Below are 19,391 nucleotides of genomic sequence, written 5' to 3'. Positions count from 1 at the left end.
CATTTTATTAGAGCAGCAACGCAAAAGCCGGCCGCATTTATTTTTCCCTCCACAACCGACCAGCAGCAACGCGCCGACGACCACAACAACGACATCGCCAATATGGATGACTTTGAGGAGCTCGAGCTCCTTTCTTTGGTGTCCAAAGTCACGTCCGAATTGCAGAACCATTTAGGAATAAGCGAGAAGACGCTCGCAGAATTTATCATTGCGCAACGGTTAGAGTGCCAGGACCGCCATGAATTCCAGAAGAAGCTGGCCGGTATGGGAGGGGCCAAATGGCCCGACAGTTTATTCGAGAGTATTGATCGATTGGTGCGCACGATGCACCCGAAAATGAAGAAACAGAGCGCCGCGAACGGCTCAGAGGACCACCACCGAACGCTCGAGGAGAAGAAGTCGCTCTTTTCCGGGCTCGCGATACCCGACAAGCCCGTCCCCAACGATGGGGCCGACGCCCTCGACGATACATTCGCGCAGCTAGAAGACCTCGCGCCGAAGCCGAGAGAAAGGACGTCGAGGAAGCGCACGAGGAGCCCCGAGGACCGTGATAGGCGGCGGCGGCGTTCGCGGGAAAGAGATTACGATAACGATGACCGCCACTCGAGCAAACGCAAGAGCCGGAGGCACGAGTACGACGACGACGGTTTCAGGCGGCCGCCTGTGCCCGAGATGGACAATGAGCCCATCCAGCACAAGATCTACGAAGGTCACGTCACGGGCATCAAGGATTTCGGCGCGTTCGTAAATCTGCATGGCGTTCGAGGCAAGGTGGATGGCATGGTTCACATATCAGCTCTGATCGACGGCCAACGCGTGAATCACCCATCAGATCTGCTTTCCAAGGGCCAGGACGTAAAAGTCAAGGTCATCAAGATCGAAGGAAACCGGATAGGTCTCTCCATGAAGGAAGTGGATCAGGTGACGGGTCAAGACCTCGTACCGCAATCTCGGATCCAGTCAAGTGCGAAGTTCGAAGCGGGCGCTGGGTCTGGTGCCAACTCGATGGCGCTCGGTGGAGGAAGGAACGGCTATATGGATACAGACACGAATGCCGCTGCTCTGTCGGAATACGCATCCCAGCCTCGTCGCCAAAAGAAACGAATGACGTCCCCCGAGAGGTGGGAGATACGGCAACTAATCGCATCTGGCGTAGCCAAGGCTTCGGACTACCCTGACCTGGAAGAGGATTATCACGCCACCCTGAGAGGCGAGAGCGCCATGGAGCTGGAACAGGATATTGATATTGAAGTCCGCGACGAAGAGCCACCTTTCCTCGTTGGTCAGACGAAACAGTCGCTGGAGCTCTCTCCGATCCGTGTGGTCAAAGCTCCCGACGGATCGTTGAATCGCGCTGCTATGTCGGGCACAAACCTGGCCAAGGAAAGGAAAGAGCTTCGAAGGAACGAGGTCGAAGCAGCGGAAGCGGATTCAAAGAATGTCGATCTATCCACCCAATGGAACGACCCGATGGCGAATCCGGACCAGAAGAAGTTCGCCAGCGACCTGAGAAACGCGGCCAAGATGATTGCTCCCAAGACCGAAGCAGAACCGGAATGGAAACGAGTAGCCAAGAGCGAGCCGCTGGGAAAACGGACAAATATGACCATTGAACAGCAAAGGAAAACTCTCCCGGTATATTCGTTTCGAAGTCAGCTCATCAAGGCCGTCCACGAGAACCAGTTCCTTATTGTTGTCGGAGAGACTGGCTCGGGAAAGACGACGCAACTTACCCAATACCTGGCGGAGGCTGGTTTTGCCAACAATGGTATGATAGGCTGTACTCAGCCCAGACGTGTGGCCGCCATGTCTGTTGCCAAGCGTGTCGCTGAAGAGGTCGGGTGCCAGCTTGGTGATGAAGTTGGTTATACGATCCGTTTCGAAGACGTGACCAGCCCTTCCACCAAGATCAAGTACATGACAGATGGTATGCTGCAAAGAGAGATTCTGATCGATCCCGATTTGAAGCGCTACTCGGTTATCATGCTTGATGAAGCCCACGAACGGACTATTGCTACTGATGTCCTCTTCGGGTTGCTCAAAAAGACCATCAAGAACAGACCCGATCTCAAGGTTATCGCGACCTCAGCAACACTCGACGCTGATCGCTTCTCGTCCTACTTCTTCGAATGCCCCATTTTCACAATCCCAGGACGTACGTTCCCCGTGGAGATATTATATTCCAAAGAGCCCGAGTCAGATTACCTCGACTCTGCTCTTGTAACGGTGATGCAGATTCACTTGACGGAGCCCCAGGGAGATATTCTGGTCTTCTTGACGGGTCAGGAGGAGATCGACACTGCTTGCGAAATTCTACACGAGCGTATGAAAGCTCTTCCAAACGTGCCGCATCTGCACATCTTGCCGGTGTACTCGGCCTTGCCTAATGAGCAGCAATCTCGCATCTTCGAGCCAGCTCCTCCTGGAGAACGCAAGGTCGTTATTGCTACGAATATTGCCGAGACCTCTATCACAATCGATCACATCTATTACGTTATTGATCCTGGATTTGTCAAGCAGAATGCCTACGACCCCAAGCTCGGCATGGATGCCCTCATCGTTACCCCTATTTCCCAAGCCCAAGCCAACCAGAGGGCTGGTCGTGCTGGACGTACAGGCCCTGGCAAGTGTTTCCGCCTCTATACCGAGCAAGCCTTCTCGACAGAAATGTCTCCTGTCACCATACCGGAAATTCAACGTCAGAACTTGTCTTCTACAATTCTGATGTTGAAAGCCATGGGTATCAACGACCTTCTCAATTTCGACTTCATGGATCCACCACCGACCAACACGATGTTGACGGCCTTGGAAGAGTTGTACGCTTTAGGCTGTCTGGATAATGAAGGACTGCTTACAAGGCTGGGAAGAAGGATGGCTGACCTTCCTATGGAGCCATCGCTGGCCAAGGTCCTGGTTGCCTCGGTCGACTTGGGCTGCACAGAAGAGGTTCTCAGCATTATTGCCATGCTCAGCATCCCCTCCATCTTCTACCGGCCCAAGGAGAAGCAGCAGGTGGCGGACCAGAAGAAGGCCAAATTCCACGACCCTTCGGGCGACCATCTGACGCTGCTCAACGTGTACAATGGCTGGAAGCGGGAGGGCTATTCCAACCCCTGGTGCTATGACAACTTCATCCAAGCCCGCTCCATGACGCGCGCGAAGAAGGTGCGCGACCAGATCGTGGATATTATGAAGCGCCACCGGCACGCCATTGTGAGCTGCGGCCGCGACACCTCCAAGGTGCGCCGCGCCTTCTGCGCCGGCTTCTTCCGCAACTCAGCGCGCAAGGACCCCCAGGAAGGCTACAAGACGCTCATCGAGGGCACGCCCGTCTACTTGCACCCGAGCTCGGCGCTGTTCGGCAAGCAAGCCGAGTGGGTCATCTACCACACTCTCGTCCTCACCACCAAGGAGTACATGCAGACGACCACCACCATCGAGTCCAAGTGGCTCGTGGAAGCGGCGCCGACCTTCTTCAAGGTGGCGCCTACCGATCGGTTGAGCAAGAGGAAGCAGGCGGAACGTATCCAGCCCTTGTATAATAAGTATGCGGCCGAGGATGATTGGCGACTTAGTGCCCAGAGACGGGGTGGACGTTCTGGTGGTGGTGGTACATGGGGTTAGACTATAAGAAAGGCGGAACTAAAGGAGGGCGGACTATACTTACTCAACAATATGGCAGTATGATAGTAATTAAAAGTTGCCAAATCATCCTCGTATTTATATGAATGGTCTTATTGTTATTGTCGTGCACTTACGCTTCAAGCAATTACTTGGAGCCAACGGGTTCTAACCGTGTGGAGAGGTGGACGAGCGTCGCGACAAAGAGTATGTAGATACGTTACGCTCCCACCAAACTCAGGCCTAGGTCTTCGAGGTGTGTGTGTGTGTGTTTATCCGAGTCTACGAGTGCCATGCAGCTACCCAACTGCCAGCTTATCTGTGCCCATTACTGATTACTTTACCAAGTAACCTATCCGGATACTCTTTTGTTTAGGTATCCCGTTGGCCAGCCACTGTCGTATCTCCGCATATCCTGTCACGCTGTTCCAGTTCCAGCGAGGTATGCTGTTACTACTTACTACTGTTATCCCATGCCAGGCCAGCTATTCCATATGATTACAGTGGATATTTCACATTATCCAGTTTATCATTCCACTGCTCAGTTACTCACCCCACTGGTAATCGCCTGTGTTCCAGCCTATAGCTACCACATTCCCAGCCAGTTATTCCGTAGCATCATGTGGCATAATTCTCAAGATTGTGCTGCTTATACCGTTACCTTAAATCCTTCTACTAATTATCCCGTTGTTAATTACCTCGTGATCGGTCAATCATTGTAACCTTCTCACTGGCGACTGGTAGGTAGGTACCTTGTCGCTTGGATACGTGTATATAGGTAGTGAGTTCTTCTACCCGTAACCAAAAATCTAGAGCTACGTGAGTGTACAAGTTATGAATTATCTAGACTAGCAATGGTATTAGATGTGATGCTTCCTTGGTATATTGCAAGCCGTATCGATACCCAAACACTTCCGCAGATCAGTGCGCACGTGGCTCTGGTAATAATTGGTCGAGGAAATAAGGTATGTATCATCAAACTGGCGTTTCGTTTCCCGTTTCATTGATATTCAGGTGTCTAATTCCACCAGAAACTAACACTAAAGCTCACACTCAGCCCCCGAACGTAATGCCACCAGCCAATGGGGATATACAGAGTATCACCCGGATTCAAGATGCAGTCGACATACGGCACATCCTTGAAGGCTTTCCGCGTCATCTCTTCGGAAGCCTGCTCGTCGGGGCTGGTCTGTCGATCCTCGGCCGGCCGGTCCCAGCCCTCGAGGGCGCCGACATCCAGCGAGCTGGTGTTCCCCATCTCCACGCCGTCTTCCTTGCCGCGGGCTTGCATCTGCTCCGTGTGGAGAGGCGAATAGAGGCGTACGTACTTGCACCCGACTACCTGCACCAGGAGGTTGTGGTAAGGGTCATTGTGAAGCGGCGTGATAGTGCCCGGCGGACCGAACCACGCATTGAGCATGGGCTCGTCCACCTCGGGCTGGTCCTTGCTGGAGTCTGTAGGATGCGGCGGTGGGGATGTGTAGCATAAGTCTGGGACGAGGATGTCATTCCGGAGGGCAGGAAGCTGGGTCAGCAAGGGATGCTGAGCTAGATATGCTATCTGCTTGCTAGCCGGGCTTTCGTCGTTCTGAGCTACGTGATCCGGAGACAAGGAAAGGTCGATATAGTCGCGCAAGAGAGTGCCGAAGGTAATGATCTTCTGGCCCCATCCCTCGTCGACGTAACTCCGGCCAATCTCTACGGGAACCAGGCGATGGCCGCCAAAGGTTCTAGACAGCAAGTAGGAAGGCTTGCACCAAGGGTTTGTGGTCATGGCAGGCCACTCTTCAACAAGGTCTGTGAAAATCAGCGGCTCAGGCCCCAAAGTCGAGTCTTTCGGGCTATCCATGTAAGTCTGGAAATCCTCAACAGACATAGCACGGCGACATGGAATGGGGTTCGCAACAGGCGGTGTAAATGGCTGGAAGGTGGAAAAGGAGGCGGCAGAGGAGAACATATCATCTGGTGCACTTAGCTCATCTCCCGTTTCGGCGAGCTTGGCCCGTTTGGCTGGTCTGACGGCGTTTTCGCCTGTTTCTGACTGGGCTTCAGCCCAGGCATCATGTAACAGGTCTAAAGCTTTACCAACCCAGACACGACCTCTTTGTTCACCGGCGGCGCCTGCTAATATCAAAGCCAAGTCTAGGGTTTTGACAAGCTCGGCGAGAACAGTCTCGTCCAAAAGCATCGCCCCTTGGCCTGAGCCAGCTTCTGAGGTCGCCCGCAAGAGCATCAAATGGAACTTCAGGATGCTGGCATCGGTGTACATCTGGCGCCAATAGACGGGCAGGTCTTTGAAGAGGAAACAGTAGAACTTGGAGTAAGAGATGGACAGGATATCTTCCAACCTCCTAGTCAACAAGTCTGCGGTAGAGGGGTCTGGGAGCTCTAGGCGTGTCAAGACCAGAGCTTGTCGAGACAAGAGGCTCACTAATGCTGGGCCGCAACCCAGGAGGCTTTGTTGGCGCTGAGGGGAGGGCCCAGAGTCTGCAGCAAGAAGCAGTTCGTCACACTCTTGCTGGATTTGATGTGCCGCATCCTGACAAAACTCCAGGAGCTGGCGGTAAGCCATTTTGTTTACCCCGGTGCCTTTCCAGCCAGGGTTTTCCAACTGACGAGAAGGGCCTGGATGCATCAAGGAGGATGTTGTGGGTGTTGGGTGTGGGTGTACGGTATCCCTACCTAGGTAGGTACTCGGGGGCGCACGGACGCCCCAGAGTAAGGTGCAGCTCGAGGTTGATTAGTCACCCAGAACCAGCGCAGTGGTGTGATACACGACGGTTGTGCAGTGTGCCTTCCCGATAGCATTCGCCAAGCGAGCCAGTGGTAGGATAAAATCATCGCTTGTCCACCATCCAATTTGGGCAGCCAGATCGCCCGGCCGGCAAACGCAACATGGCATTTCCATTCTCCTTCTCCGGAAGTCTAGATTGCCCCTCGCAACACCATGCACATGGCTAGTGTAACTGCTTGAGTTCCGGGCTTTTCTCGACTGCATGTGTACTTTATCTCGGCGAATCAACTGTGGAGATATCAGCCCCGAAACGAGAGTCTGCAGGGACCTCAGGATAGAATCAGGAAATCAACCAATGGCAATATATCATATCTATGCACCTAAATCCCCCCGCGCAATGAGCGGGGTCAGACAGATCGCTTAGGAGCGATACCTGGGTCAGGATGTAACACCTTCTTATTCATCTCACCATGTCGATATATCTCACGTCTGTCAGGCTGATAAGCCGTCGCCATGCTTCCCCCACGGGGCTGGGCAAATGGCGTGGTCGTCTGACCACATATCATATCGTTGATTAGGGACCCTCAGTCAACCTCTAGTTTTGATTGGTTGTGGAAAGCACCATGACTTGTACGGGAGTTATCAAAGGGAAGCAACACGTAATGGTGGCCTATATGGCAGTTGCTATCATGACCACAGTTCGGTCCCGGCTTGCCGGCAAATGGCCCTGGGATCGGGTATGCAGACCCGCAATCCCACGTGTCTGGTGTTGTATAACGCCCGAGCTTTCGCTACGTGGCGGACCATTGACTGACAAGGCATAGTCGGGTAGCAGATATTGTCCTTGATCTCCTGGAGCGTCTGAGGACATGTTAATGTACAACGTTTTGATACACCACCATTTGTCCGTAAATTGACATATACAGCAATGGACGACGATCATTTGACCGGCAAGCCCCCAAAAGAATGTTGCATCTCAGTGAGTGGCGGTGAGGTCGTCACGGACTTCGACGAATACACCTTCTGTGCTCCTCGTCCCGGTCTGTTCGCTGGTGACTGGAGAACTCCCAGCGGGGAGATCAACCCTGTCAGGCTCTTTCGGGCTCACGAGAGAGCTCTCAGCGACAGCCCGCCATGGCCTCTAGATCTAGGCGCCCTTGCTGTCCTGCCCCTCGAGATCCTCCAGCAGATCCTGTTGGACCTCGACATGTGCTCCCTGCTCACTTTCGTCTCTTCCAACAAGTCCTGCGGCCACATCGTGACGACCCTCCAAGACTTCAAATTGGTCATGTCTTGCCCTCAGCTGGCGGGGGCCATCTTCCAGCTCCGCTGCCGCAGCTTCGGTTTCCGGCAGCTCGCCGCGAGTATCCAAAGTCCCGAATGCAAGTGCTGCGGCCGGTTCGGAGATCTCCTCTACCTGATTACGGCCGAGCGTATATGTTATCACTGCTGGCGGGCAGACCGGTACCGGAAGGCCCTCTTCCTCGACTGCGGCTTCCGCCGGGCGCAGCAGAGCGCGGTCCTACAGCGAGACGCCATCGTGGCGGGTCTCCCCCACGTCTCGGTACCCCCGGGAAGCTATGGGCCCATGGGGGAAGGCGTCATGAGCAAGCGGTGCATCGCCTTCGACCGCACGTCCTTCTTCGCCGAGTTTGACGCGCGGCGGCAGGGCGGCTGCGGCGGTGCCATTCTCGAGTATCGCAGCGCCGAACCCGACGTGCTGAGCTACGTGGCCACCATCCGGGCGCCCTACCTCGACAAGACCTCGCAGAGGTGGGAAGAGGGCTTCTTCTGCCGCGCTTGCGCGTCCCGGGGCCAGGAACACGCAGGCGGCGATTCAGGGGCCATTTCAATAACAAACAGCTACCCCCGCGATTGTTACGCTGCGTGGGGCCTTCCTTACCGGCGGTATACGCGCGACGGGATGAAGCAGCATCTTATGGAGCATGGAAAGGTCTACAAGCTAGTCGTTCAGGAAGGAGACTGCGTACAGTAGTGAGTTATTCTGGCGACATCCCTCCCGTAGAAATGTATCCACTGACGATTACTTCCTTTATCAGTGCCCATGAGAACCCGTTCGGCCGTTGGTTTTCCTGGGAAGACGAGGCAAACGAGCTGGTGCGAATCAGCAACCTCTTGCGGGCTTGTCGGGAGAAGAAAGTCCGGCTGGCACCACTGCAGGTCTTCCTTCCGAGTTGGTACTCCGTCCACACGATGCCTCCTCTGCTACGCCATCACTAGTACCCGTAGCAAGCTCCCAAGTTGCGCCATTGCCCTCCTCGAGCCAAAATGTGGTACGACAACACCGCAGTCTCTGTAGGCTCAAATCGGGTAACGAACCCCCCTGACTGCGTCCCTTTCCCTGATAGCTGGTCATGTGTTGTCTGCAGTCACCCGGGCGGCCAGACTTTTGGGCCTGGCCACCACGGCAAGGAGCTGTCTACTATAGATAAAACTCCTGTCGTTTATACATGCATATACGGAAACCATCATAGAAGCAAGGGGGGTTGTCAGGGGCATCTGCTGTGACCCCCAAAGATCAGTAATCATAAGAGGTTTGGGAAACATGACAGGTTGCCATCGCCTATGGGAGTAGAGTCAGATGCTCCCGTCCCTGGCCAGTCGAGCGTTTGACTGGCGCCGCCCACTCAAAGCCATGTAGAAATAGTAATCTAGTAACCAGCCGCGTGCTCGTATAAATAGTATGTTCTTATTTCACGAAGAGGGCCTCCAAAAATGTGCGACCCTAGAAGTTCGGTTCGCGTTGAACTTTTCGAGGGGTTGAGTAGGCAAGGCGTAGGATGGCAACCAACAGTCGATGTCCCCTATGGTCTCCCCCGAACACAATAAACGAGATCCCAAGTGGACAACCCTTTTCATATAGAAGTGTTTGCATACAGTTTCGGGCTGGGATTCCCTCCCACCTTCCCTTGGAGGCAGTCCCGGGGTAGCGGTTCGTTGCATAGAATTGTTGGCGGTGGTCTCTTGGGCATCCTATGGGAGCAGGAAACATCGCGAACGAGGCTACCTGCATATATTGAAGTTCATATACCCCGCTTTCTTGAAGCCGTTGGTTGATTCGTATTGTTCGGCCCCAACAGTCGTGTAGGATTTGATTTCTTCCCATGGGGAAATGTTTTCTCCCATTTTATTGGCTTCTGCTCGAGGTGTCTTTTCTTTCGAGGCAGTTTCGGATTTGCATAATCCAAGCCCTAGCCTGCATCGAAAGCGTTTTGGGGGCAGGTGCTATTGCTTCGCACCTGGGCGAAGTATAGGCCACTCCCACACATCGTGTCATCAATTTGCCAACCATGAGGCTCCTGAGCACCGAGCGGGTGGAGCTGGTGCTGGCCTACGAACCCCATATCCCAGCGTATGCCATTTTGTCGCACACCTGGGGCGACGATAAGGTCACACTGCAACAACTGTTCCCAGACAATGGTAGCTCCGTTCAGGAAGGGGAAGAGACACTGTGTTGGGACTGCGCCGAGAAGGATCCGAAATATGCCCACCTGGCGGGCAAAAATGGCTTCCGCAAGATCGTCTCCAGCGCGCAGCTGGCCAAGAGGCACGGCTTCGAATACGTCTGGATCGACACCTGCTGCATCGACAAGACGAGCAGCGCGGAGCTGTCCGAGGCCATCAACTCCATGTATCAGTGGTACAAGGACTCGAGCATATGCTACGCCTACCTCGCCGACGTCAAGCCGACCAAGGAGGAGAACATGTACGATCGCGGGTCCAGCTTTCGCGCGAGCCGCTGGTTCTGCCGGGGCTGGACGCTGCAGGAGCTGGCGGCGCCGCGCGACGTCCACTTCTTCGCCGGCGACTGGAGCTTCCTTGAGATCAAGTCGGTGGATCTGAACTTCACGTACCTCCTGAGCACCATCACCGGGATCCAGGCCGAGATCCTCATGGGCGAGTGGCAGCCGAGCGATTTTAGCGTGGCTTGTCGCATGTCCTGGGCGGCTGAACGTCAGACGACCCGTTTGGAGGACATGGCATACTGTCTGATCGGCATCTTCGACGTCAACATCCCTCTCCTATACGGCGAAGGGAAAAAGGCTTTTATTCGGCTCCAGAAGACCATTCTCTCCAAGGACGACGATCATTCGATCTTTGCCTGGTATGACGACGATGCCAAGGATGGAAAGTTGACTGGTCTCCTGGCCGAGTCGCCCAAGCTATTCGAGAGTGTCAAGAACCTGGATCTTGACGTGCCGAACGATACCAGGTTTGCTGGTAATCCTTCGGCTGTAACAGCATGGCGCTGTAAGTTTTCCTCCCACGTCATGTGCCACCCCTAAATTTGTCTTGTTGTATCGACGAACTGGATTTCTCAGGTTATAACCCTGCTTCTTTCTGCTTTGCACCCCAGAACCACCCCTCATAGTCGTGGTACCTCAAAGGGGGAAATGTGTACTAATATAGAACACTGCAGTGCGGCTAAGCTTTCGGTTTCTTCCTGCGAGCCCAGGAGAGCCTATGATCCACCAAGTTGTCCTCAATTGCGAGACCTCAAAGCTGTCTGGGCAGGCAGAGGCGCCAGCGATTTGTCTAAAGCGCCTCTTTGGGGTTGATAACCACTACGCGAGACTCCACCGCTCAGGCAGCTCTTCCCAGGCGCGGACATACGGCGAGTGGATGCAGCAGGTCGAGGTTTGGGAAGCCTATGTCAAGCAGGACCCCTCATCTGATCTCGGCCTTGTCAAGATCAAACCTGCCGTGAACAACCAGCAGCTAAAAGATCTTCACCCTCACAATTTTGGCCTGGTACCTGACTGGGAAATCGTCGAGGCATACCCACCGGCTGCAATGGCTCCGGGGACACAGACATTTGCCGTTTCCCAAGTCGATATTGGTGAGCCATTCGCGGCTCTACGCCTCAAGGTGATGGTTGGCGACCCTGTGCTGTTGGATGTAGTAGTCGGCACAGAGGTTTCCGATAAGTTTGGAATCCGAAGTTGGTGCCAAGTCATCGAGTCTTCCCCCAAAGCCCTCGAAGACATCATGCAGGATTCGAAGCAAGGAAACATGGGGAAGAAGGGTCTTAGAGAGGCAGATGTAACACACTGGAAGATACCCTTCAGATTGGCGGTTCGAGAGCGGAACCGAAAGCGCGGTATTGACATATCGCTGTTTCTTATGATCCGTCACGTAAGTTCGGATACAAGCACAGCTGAGGATTTCGAAGCAAAGCTTGGCCACGATCAAAGACGGGGTCATAACACCATTGCTCACTCACGATTCGGGACTGGGGGAATCTTTACCTGGGACAGGAAGTCCCTTGTCTCTGATCGGTAAATCTCCACCTTTGCCCGGCATTGATGAAGGGATTGCGGGAATTGATATTCCCGAGAAGCATGACAATCCAATGATTGCCGGTGATAATCAACTTGGTATTACACCGGCAAGCAATTTCGATGGGAATGACAGCAGTAATCAGATCACAGAGGACGCCGAATCTGTTGCGCAATGCCAAATAGAATCTGCTTCTCGCGCTGACGGTTCAGATGTTGATTCGGCGACCAGAAAGTCCAAAGAATTGCATAGTCAACATATCAACGAAACAATGTTACGGACACTCGAACAGAGCTGTAACTTGGTGGAATGGGACTCGGCTGAGTTTAGCCTGTTCAGTTCATTCCAGAGCGCTTCCACTCGAGTAAGAGTAGATGGCAGGAAGGACTACCAATTCCAAATGTTAGCCCCAGGGCCCCGATTGGCGATGCCCGAGCAACTCCTGAAGTATAAACAAGCTGCCTACATGGCAGCCGATGCTATTGCAACGAAGGTCAAACTAGACGGAGCCCTGAAAAGGGGTCGCATCATCTTCGAGGCAGTCAAGTATTTCGACGGGGTGGAGGACTGGTCCGAAGGCGCCAGATGGCTGAAAACATGGCCTAGCACGTCTTGGGCAGTGCTCGGAGGGCACTAGGAGGCTTTGAGTATTTTGATCGAAAATGATTTGCGGAACGGAAAACTGTCAGCGAGGCAACCGGGCCTTCTGGCGGAGGAAACGGTCAAGCCAATGCATCTTGCTGTGCTGCTTCGGGAAGAGAAAATGATGGATTGGCTACTGAGCATCGTTAGCCAGCATCAAGAGACAGACGATCCCTTGAAAATTTCCACCGCCACTGCAGAATACTTTGGGCCGGCAGCTCGATTTGGTGACTTCCCCATCCATCTGGCAGCGGCATGTGCTCAAGACCCCGAATTTTGGGAGCACCACTTGAACAAACTCGGGTGTTCAACTGGTAACTTTTGGAAGAAACGCCACTCCATTGAGCTGCCGCAATGGGCAACGACTCTGCTGTCGATGCCCTTCTGAAGCACTGGCCTGAAGACGTCCTCAAGGTAGACCGAATGAAGCGGTCGGTCCTGTGGCATGCGGCATGCGGCAACAGCGAGCACATCATGCGGGCACTCATCAAAGCCGGTGCTCCCTTGGGAATGGTTGATGACAGGGGATTCGCTCCGATCCATGTGGCAGCTTTGCTAGGCAATGATGCAAGTCTAAGGGTCCTCATGCAAGAGGGTGCAAATATCAACCTTCCCCTCGATGACGGCTTTAACCTGCCCCCAATACAGCTCGCAGTTACCCACCGTCAAACAGCTTCGTTGGAAATACTCCTAAAGGCTAGAGCTCAGCTATCTCATGCCTGTTTGCCAAATCTGTCGTTTCATCTGTTCTACATGGCCATTGCAAACGGCTCGATGCGCATGGCTTATCGAATATGGCAGGAGGTTGAGGACCCTTTCAACACGTACAAACGTGTTCCTTTGGATCTTGATTGGCACCCCGCATGCATCGTGAATATGGTCAGGGAAGAGCCATTAGTGCCCTGCTGGATGTGCATCCATAGGAGAAGAATATTCGAAATGATGGAAGGACTAGGGGGGCCAGCAATGTATCTCAGAGAAGGGGGTTATCAACGCGGGGATTTCGTTGATCATGAGCGCTTCAAGCCGCGCGAATTACTGGAACAGCCGACTTTTGAGTGGTCTCGCGGCAATAGATTGACCGAGTTCGTCTTTAAGTTAGGGGGTCACTAGGCAAGTCGCCTTGGTTCTTCTGGGCTACCTTGGCGGTCGCGTCTCTTCTTTGGGTATGTAATTTTGATTTCGTAAGTCTATCCTTGTGGGTATGTATATAATGTATGGATTCATCGCTGTTCTTTCTATGTTTGTATAACTCAAATGCTCGCTCTTCGCGGCGCCATTGTTCGTCGGAGAGCTGCCTTCGCTGCTGTCTCCTCGACAACAGCCGGGAGGACGCCGTCTTCACGTAGTTTATTCAAGAACTCCTGGCCGAACTTATGACCCATTGCGTAAATCTCGTCAAACTTTCCGAAATCCAGCGTGCCGTAGTCGTCAACAGGTGGTCGCATGTAGATGCAGCCGGGCATTGTTTTCGCCCTCTCAAGAGCGTCAACACTTGAGACGTATGCCAGTCTTCCCTGTATTTCGGCTAAAGTTGGGGGATTGGGCGTTGTGGAAAGGGGGTTCCATCGATTGAAGAAGGCCCAAGCCCCGGAGAGCGAATCTCCATAAGTTTGAGGCGTATCGTTATCCAGGGCGCCGACATCAATGGCAAAGATGACATCTGCACCAATGGATTTCATGTGGGACACTGTCAAGTTATCGATATAGCCGCCATCGAGTAGCATGCTTCCCTCATCGCAGAGTGGCGGTATCAAGCCAGCTAGCGACATTGATGCACGCACGTATCGCCAAGCGTACCCACTGGTATGGATTTCGCCTCGGCTCTTGCTGATATTCGTGGTGTTGCAATAATACTCCAGCCAAAAGTCTTCTATCTGGTGGTTACCAAAAGTCTTGAAGATTCCTCGATTGAACTCATGACCAGTGGTGTAGGAAGCCGATGGGTAAGTCAAGTCGAGTGCGAAACGCCACATGCTCGCCATTCTGCCCGAGAACTTCTTGGAGAGGCCAAACATTGGAACCACGTCAGCATGACGCGCGTAGAGGGCGCCGATAAAGGAACCGATCGAAGTCCCTCCAACAATGTCAATTGGAATGCCTGCCTCCTCCATAGCTCGGATAATTCCCACCTGGGCAATGCCTCGAGCACCACCGCCGCCGAGGACGAGGCCAATCGACTTGCCGCACAAACGTCTTGCAAGCCGGTGGAAGTCTCCTTTGTTGGTTGCCTCGGGTGGATAGTACGGCTCGTGGCGCATCTTTCGGCTCGTGTATTTTGATATCTCAGCTTGCAGAATCTGAACACGCGCCTTCAACGTTGCCCCAATGCGCCGGGATGGGGATGGACGGGGACAGCATTTGTCCTGAACGCCATCTGAACATGGTAATGGCCACCGTTGATCCAAACACGGTTCCTCAACCATGAACGGGTAACGCCTGGTGGCGAAAACCTATCGGCATGAAGCAGTACAAGAATCTTGCGGGCTGTCGACTTCTGGCCCAGCATAAATCGTTCATACTCCCCAATTTCCGGTGAGCCTTCTGCGAGTCCAACAAGAAGGATACAGTCTGCTTGCGTAATGCAAGTTTGTGTCCATGGGGAATTGACATTTGTGTCTGCATTGCCAGGTTAGCGACATACAAAACCATTTGTTGTAGGTCAAAACAAAGGATATAATAATCAACGATCAGGAAAAAATTAGAGTATTTTGTGCCATCATAGACGTGCTCCGCAAAAGGTTTTCTCATCATATAGTTGAAGGGGTGCTGATTGAAAGGAAAATGTTCGTTTTCTTACCTGCGACGTAGACGACCAGTCCGTACTTCTCCTCCAGATCAGCAAGGTAATGAGCGAGCTTGAGCTTCCCCATCTTGTTGAATGCGTGCTTGCCAAGATGGTTGAGGATAGCCGATTGGTTCAGGCTTGTGGCCCCATTAGAGGGCCCTACCTGCGATAAGGCATTCATCAGACGGTTTCCAAACTCAACAACTGGCACCCCCGTGGTGACCGGGAGAATGGCAACAGTTCTCAGATTCAGAGTTGATGAGATCTTGTTGATCGAGGTGCCATTGGCAGGGTCCTTCCCTATTGCCTGCGATGGATCGTCCACAAGATTACGCATGCGAGACGCGATGATCTTGGAGATCTTGATTGTGATGTTGGGGTGTTCTTGGGCCAGACTGTTGAACAGTGTTCGAGGGAACTTGACCAGTTCTGTATCTCGAATGGAGTGCAGAGTGCCAGTGCGAGACGACTCGGTTAAGACCTCCAGCTCTCCCACACTGTCACCTTGACCAAACTCAGCGCGAACACTCATCCCTCCATCTTTCTTGTCTTCTATGAGACGTAAACGCCCATTGAGCACGAGATAGATGGCTTCACTTTCTTCATCCTTGTGGAAGAGCACTTGACCGGCACTGACTTGAACCCACTCAAGAGCAAAATCGATATGCAGTATAAGCCGAGGCAGGAGGTTCGTCAGCCTCTTGGCCATGGTAAGCAGAACGATAGGATATCGTTCAACGATCCTCTCCAGCAACGCACGAGGCACAAAGCCAACGTACACATCGGTCTTGGCAACGACATCTACAAATGATCGATACGACGACACAGTCCCTATGTATCCAGCAAGACCGCCGGGCTTGACCAAGCCCACGGAGCGGCGGCTGGCTTTGGTCCCCACTCTAGACTGGGATCTGGCGCGGCCATTGCTTGTACCCTCTTTACCAGCTCCGACAACCAATGAAGTCCGAGTAGTGGCTGAATCGGCTCTCTGCATTGCTGAGAGGGATGTCTTGCTGGAAGAGCCAAGAATCTCGCTCCCAGTATCCTCGGACGGCACACAAATATCGAGAAACCCATCGATGACGTAATATACTCCAGGGCTACGCTCACCCTGTTCGACTAGTACGGAGCCTTGAGGGAAATAGACGATCTCGACCTCATGCTTCAACTCCGCAGCCAGGAGCTGAGCATTGGGGCTGCCAGTCACAGACATGCCACCTGAAGTCATCGATTCGGCATCCCAATCAGTGCCACCATCAACCGAGTCCATGAAGCCAAAGGCATTGTTGGAAAACACTGCTTTGGGTCTTCTGGAATCCATGGACATCAATCGCGGGGAGTTTTCTGCCGAGTCCTGTCCACGAGACGATGAACCACCCGAGTTCATACCAATTGCCTTGAACACGCAATCAAGGATGGAAAGTCTGAACACATTGTCCTCATCCACTGATTCCCTTGGATCGATAGAAATGCGTGCGCGCTTTTGGGTAGCAAAGGGGTTGAAGGTGGGTCCCCCAAGAGGCGTTTCGTCTGGAGCTGCGGCGGAGGACTCCGTAGGTTGCCAGTGCTGCATTACGGGTATCTCCACAGTGCCACGGGAACCACCCGCGCGGGCTGATTGAAGATTGGCGAGCAAGTCACCGGGTCCCGATGTATGTATTGATGAGCGCTCTTGAGGAGGGGCGATCGAAGAAGCAACGACCGAGGTTTGTCGAACTTTAGTCATGGAATGCAGCGCCGCATCTCTCCTCAACCCCGTCCCCGACCTGGAGCGACGTGTATGAGCTGTCGCGTTGTGCAGGGCAATACCCTTGCCAACGTCTTCCTCACCCGTCCTCTCCTTTTCCTTCTTGAACTTCTCCTTCAATCGTTCCAACGGGTCGCCCCTCAGATGGTTTGGTAACTGACATGTGGTGTAGTTCAGCATGTGTCTCTCGGTATGCAGCACCTCATTCGTAAGACCCAGGTAATTGTAAGCAGTCGCAAGAGTCACACGTTGGAAACGAGACAGAATCACATGGACGATATGCGCGGTAGCTTTGGGGTAGACCTTGATCAAGCGTCGAAAAGCACTCGCCGGAATGATCGCAATGGTTGTGTCTACAGTTGCCCTTGCTACCAGGTCGGGATGTGCAGAGTTGGTCGCGATTCTCTTGGGGGCAGGACGTCTCGGATGTTTGGGCATCGTTGTCTCGTCCAATGACATGTGAGGGATCCTATAGTTTGCAGAGCTGTTCGGGGACCCAGGGTTAATCCCATCGGGCTCTTGGACCAGGACAGTTCGCTTCGTTGCGCCATTCTCAGACAATGGAGTCGAAGGGAACCCCTCTGTGGCATGCCGGGTAGGCTGTAAGTCAACATTGGGAGGAAACCGTTGGTTGGCGGCCGTGGCACCTGGTGTTGGTGACTCATCCGCTGGGAGGCGTAGCTGCACATCCTCGGTAAACAAGGACATGATAGAGAACAGCGAAGACATAGGAGCTCCGTTGCGCACTTCAGTCAACAACTGGTATCGTTGTTGCCCCGGTACAGGCTGCTCCTCATCTTCACCAGACAAAGAGTCAGGGCCGAATACCGTGTCGGCATCAGAACGTTGGTCGCGGTTTGAGGACTTGACAAAGATTTCCACAAGACCGTCTACCACCAGACAGAAGCCCTTCTCCTCTTCAAGGTTCAGAGTTTCGCCGGCTATGAGCTTTCTGGTCTGCATGCTCCGGGTAAGCTCGTGGAAGACAGGTCGCTCCAGATATCCGAAGATCTTGATGGCGCTCAAGAACTCGTCGAGATAGTTTGTCAAGCCGGGCTTGCTGTCTTCATCGTGCGAGTCTGGTGGTAAATCCAAGTCTGGCTCCTTGCGTTGAGGTTCATGGGGCAGCCGCGAATACATATTCAGATAGCGATATCTCACCACCCATGTGACGCCGGAGACCATCAACGCCATGATCAACAAGCTACAGACCAGCCAGCGGTTAGTAAACATACAGAGCATGAATAGGAGGGCAAGCCTTACAGAGTCGTGGCGTTCATAGTGACCGTCAAGCTTGTTGAGAACAACTGGAATAGCAGCGTTGGAAAGGATATTGTCGTAAGCTTGAGGCTCCAATACAGGATGGTCGAGAGTACGTGGATGATGAACAATATGATCCGCCCAATAAGCCCCAGCCAAGAGAACGAGCCGTTTTCTTGCGCAACACGGTCGATATGAGCAGCTGCAGTATTCAAGGCCTTGGCGGCCATCTGCGAAGCAGACGTAATGGTCTGCGAAGAAGCCATGGTAGCGGGACCGAGGCTATCCGCCGGCTCCCTGGGGTGGTTGGAATGCTACGACACGTGGTGCGACGTATCTTTCACTTCATGACGTAGAGATAGCGAATGTCAGATTGGTATGATTAATCCCACGAGTAGGGGATAGTCAGCAAGGAGCTATGTCTTGAAAGAATGAGAGTAGAACAAAAGCGCCGAGACTGGAAACCCAGTACGCGACCCGACGCGAAGGTAGTCTGCAGACATTGGGAGGACAACGTCTTCTGCAAATAAACAATGTTTTCCTACTCGTAGAGTTTTACGAGTGAGGAAAGAAAGAAAGCTCGGCACAGGAGCTTTGCAAATTGACGAAGAAGCTCCCCAGGCGGATTGCGAGCTTTGGCAGCTACAAAGCTTGGGTTGGTGCCCGTTCGGTGCCGCAATTTTCCGAGGTTCTTTCTGTCCCTCTCGTGGGCCGGTCCACCTCGGTTTCTAAGGGCCAAAGGGGTTCTGCGACAGATAGAGGCCTGTAAATAGAACCTTGGGTCTAATTTGAGGGTGTTTTGTCATGTGAAATGCCAGGCCGCCTAATTTTCATTCTATTCTGTACTCGGCGGCCATCATTGGGCAAATGGAGAAAAAAAGCTGTTTCCCAAGACAGCATGTCTGAGCTACTAATACATACCTACTCCGTACATAAGCGAGAAAAAGCCTTGGCAGGCATCGCGCACACGAATATGTACTCACCTATTGCCTTACTTGAGCTAGAGGTATACTGTGCATATGTATGTGACCGTACGCTTGTCATTGAGAAGTTTTAATGGACAATGGTATTGTTCTCACGTATCTTGGCTCTTTAACAAGCGTTCTTTCACAAATCCATTCGTCTGGAGAGCAGGTTGTGAAAGAATAATACGCAGAGGCTAAGCCACATGGCCTATATAAGCAGGCTGAATAAGGTACCCAGTAGTGTGGCGTAATCGCCAATCTTGAGTCTTTTGAGTCACACCCAAGTGGCTGGAGAATTTTAACCCCGCCGATTTCGAAGGTTTTGGGCTGGAC

At 53.1% G+C, this 19,391-nt stretch overlaps 7 protein-coding genes across 7 annotated transcripts; 4 read left to right on the top strand and 3 right to left on the bottom strand.

Annotated features, from left to right (window-relative positions):
• Positions 1 to 102: 102 nt before the first annotated feature.
• PG985_005054 (P-loop containing nucleoside triphosphate hydrolase protein) lies at positions 103 to 3,624 on the top strand (the record flags this gene model as incomplete). The annotated part of the gene is made up of 1 exon (XM_066824823.1): positions 103 to 3,624. One exon carries the CDS (start codon positions 103 to 105, stop codon positions 3,622 to 3,624), a length of 3,522 nt encoding a protein of 1,173 aa, XP_066687983.1.
• Positions 3,625 to 4,639: 1,015 nt separating this feature from the next.
• Positions 4,640 to 6,193, bottom strand: PG985_005053 (uncharacterized protein; the record flags this gene model as incomplete). Its single annotated transcript, XM_066824822.1, has 1 exon — positions 4,640 to 6,193. The coding sequence occupies one exon, from the start codon at positions 6,191 to 6,193 to the stop codon at positions 4,640 to 4,642; it is 1,554 nt and encodes a 517-aa protein (XP_066687982.1).
• A 1,090-nt stretch (positions 6,194 to 7,283) lies between these two features.
• PG985_005052 (uncharacterized protein) lies at positions 7,284 to 8,351 on the top strand (the record flags this gene model as incomplete). The annotated part of the gene is made up of 1 exon (XM_066824821.1): positions 7,284 to 8,351. The coding sequence occupies one exon, from the start codon at positions 7,284 to 7,286 to the stop codon at positions 8,349 to 8,351; it is 1,068 nt and encodes a 355-aa protein (XP_066687981.1).
• A 2,268-nt stretch (positions 8,352 to 10,619) lies between these two features.
• Positions 10,620 to 12,293, top strand: PG985_005051 (uncharacterized protein; the record flags this gene model as incomplete). The annotated part of the gene is made up of 3 exons (XM_066824820.1): positions 10,620 to 10,627; positions 10,807 to 11,512; positions 11,550 to 12,293. The coding sequence occupies 3 exons, from the start codon at positions 10,620 to 10,622 to the stop codon at positions 12,291 to 12,293; spliced, it is 1,458 nt and encodes a 485-aa protein (XP_066687980.1).
• A 359-nt stretch (positions 12,294 to 12,652) lies between these two features.
• Positions 12,653 to 13,411, top strand: PG985_005050 (ankyrin repeat protein; the record flags this gene model as incomplete). Its single annotated transcript, XM_066824819.1, has 1 exon — positions 12,653 to 13,411. The coding sequence occupies one exon, from the start codon at positions 12,653 to 12,655 to the stop codon at positions 13,409 to 13,411; it is 759 nt and encodes a 252-aa protein (XP_066687979.1).
• A 140-nt stretch (positions 13,412 to 13,551) lies between these two features.
• PG985_005049 (lysophospholipase NTE1) lies at positions 13,552 to 14,559 on the bottom strand (the record flags this gene model as incomplete). The annotated part of the gene is made up of 1 exon (XM_066824818.1): positions 13,552 to 14,559. The coding sequence occupies one exon, from the start codon at positions 14,557 to 14,559 to the stop codon at positions 13,552 to 13,554; it is 1,008 nt and encodes a 335-aa protein (XP_066687978.1).
• Positions 14,560 to 14,612: 53 nt separating this feature from the next.
• On the bottom strand, positions 14,613 to 18,359 carry PG985_005048 (lysophospholipase NTE1; the record flags this gene model as incomplete). The annotated part of the gene is made up of 3 exons (XM_066824817.1): positions 14,613 to 14,917; positions 15,099 to 18,037; positions 18,097 to 18,359. 3 exons carry the CDS (start codon positions 18,357 to 18,359, stop codon positions 14,613 to 14,615), a joined length of 3,507 nt encoding a protein of 1,168 aa, XP_066687977.1.
• Between the last annotated feature and the right edge of the window lie 1,032 nt (positions 18,360 to 19,391).

This window comes from Apiospora marii, assembly GCF_038362585.1.
Source record: "Apiospora marii strain CBS 49790 chromosome Unknown utg000003l_segment0_segment0, whole genome shotgun sequence".
Lineage (NCBI taxonomy): Eukaryota > Fungi > Ascomycota > Sordariomycetes > Amphisphaeriales > Apiosporaceae > Apiospora > Apiospora marii.
Note: the sequence above shows the minus strand (reverse complement) of the source record. Positions and strands in the feature narration are given on the sequence as shown.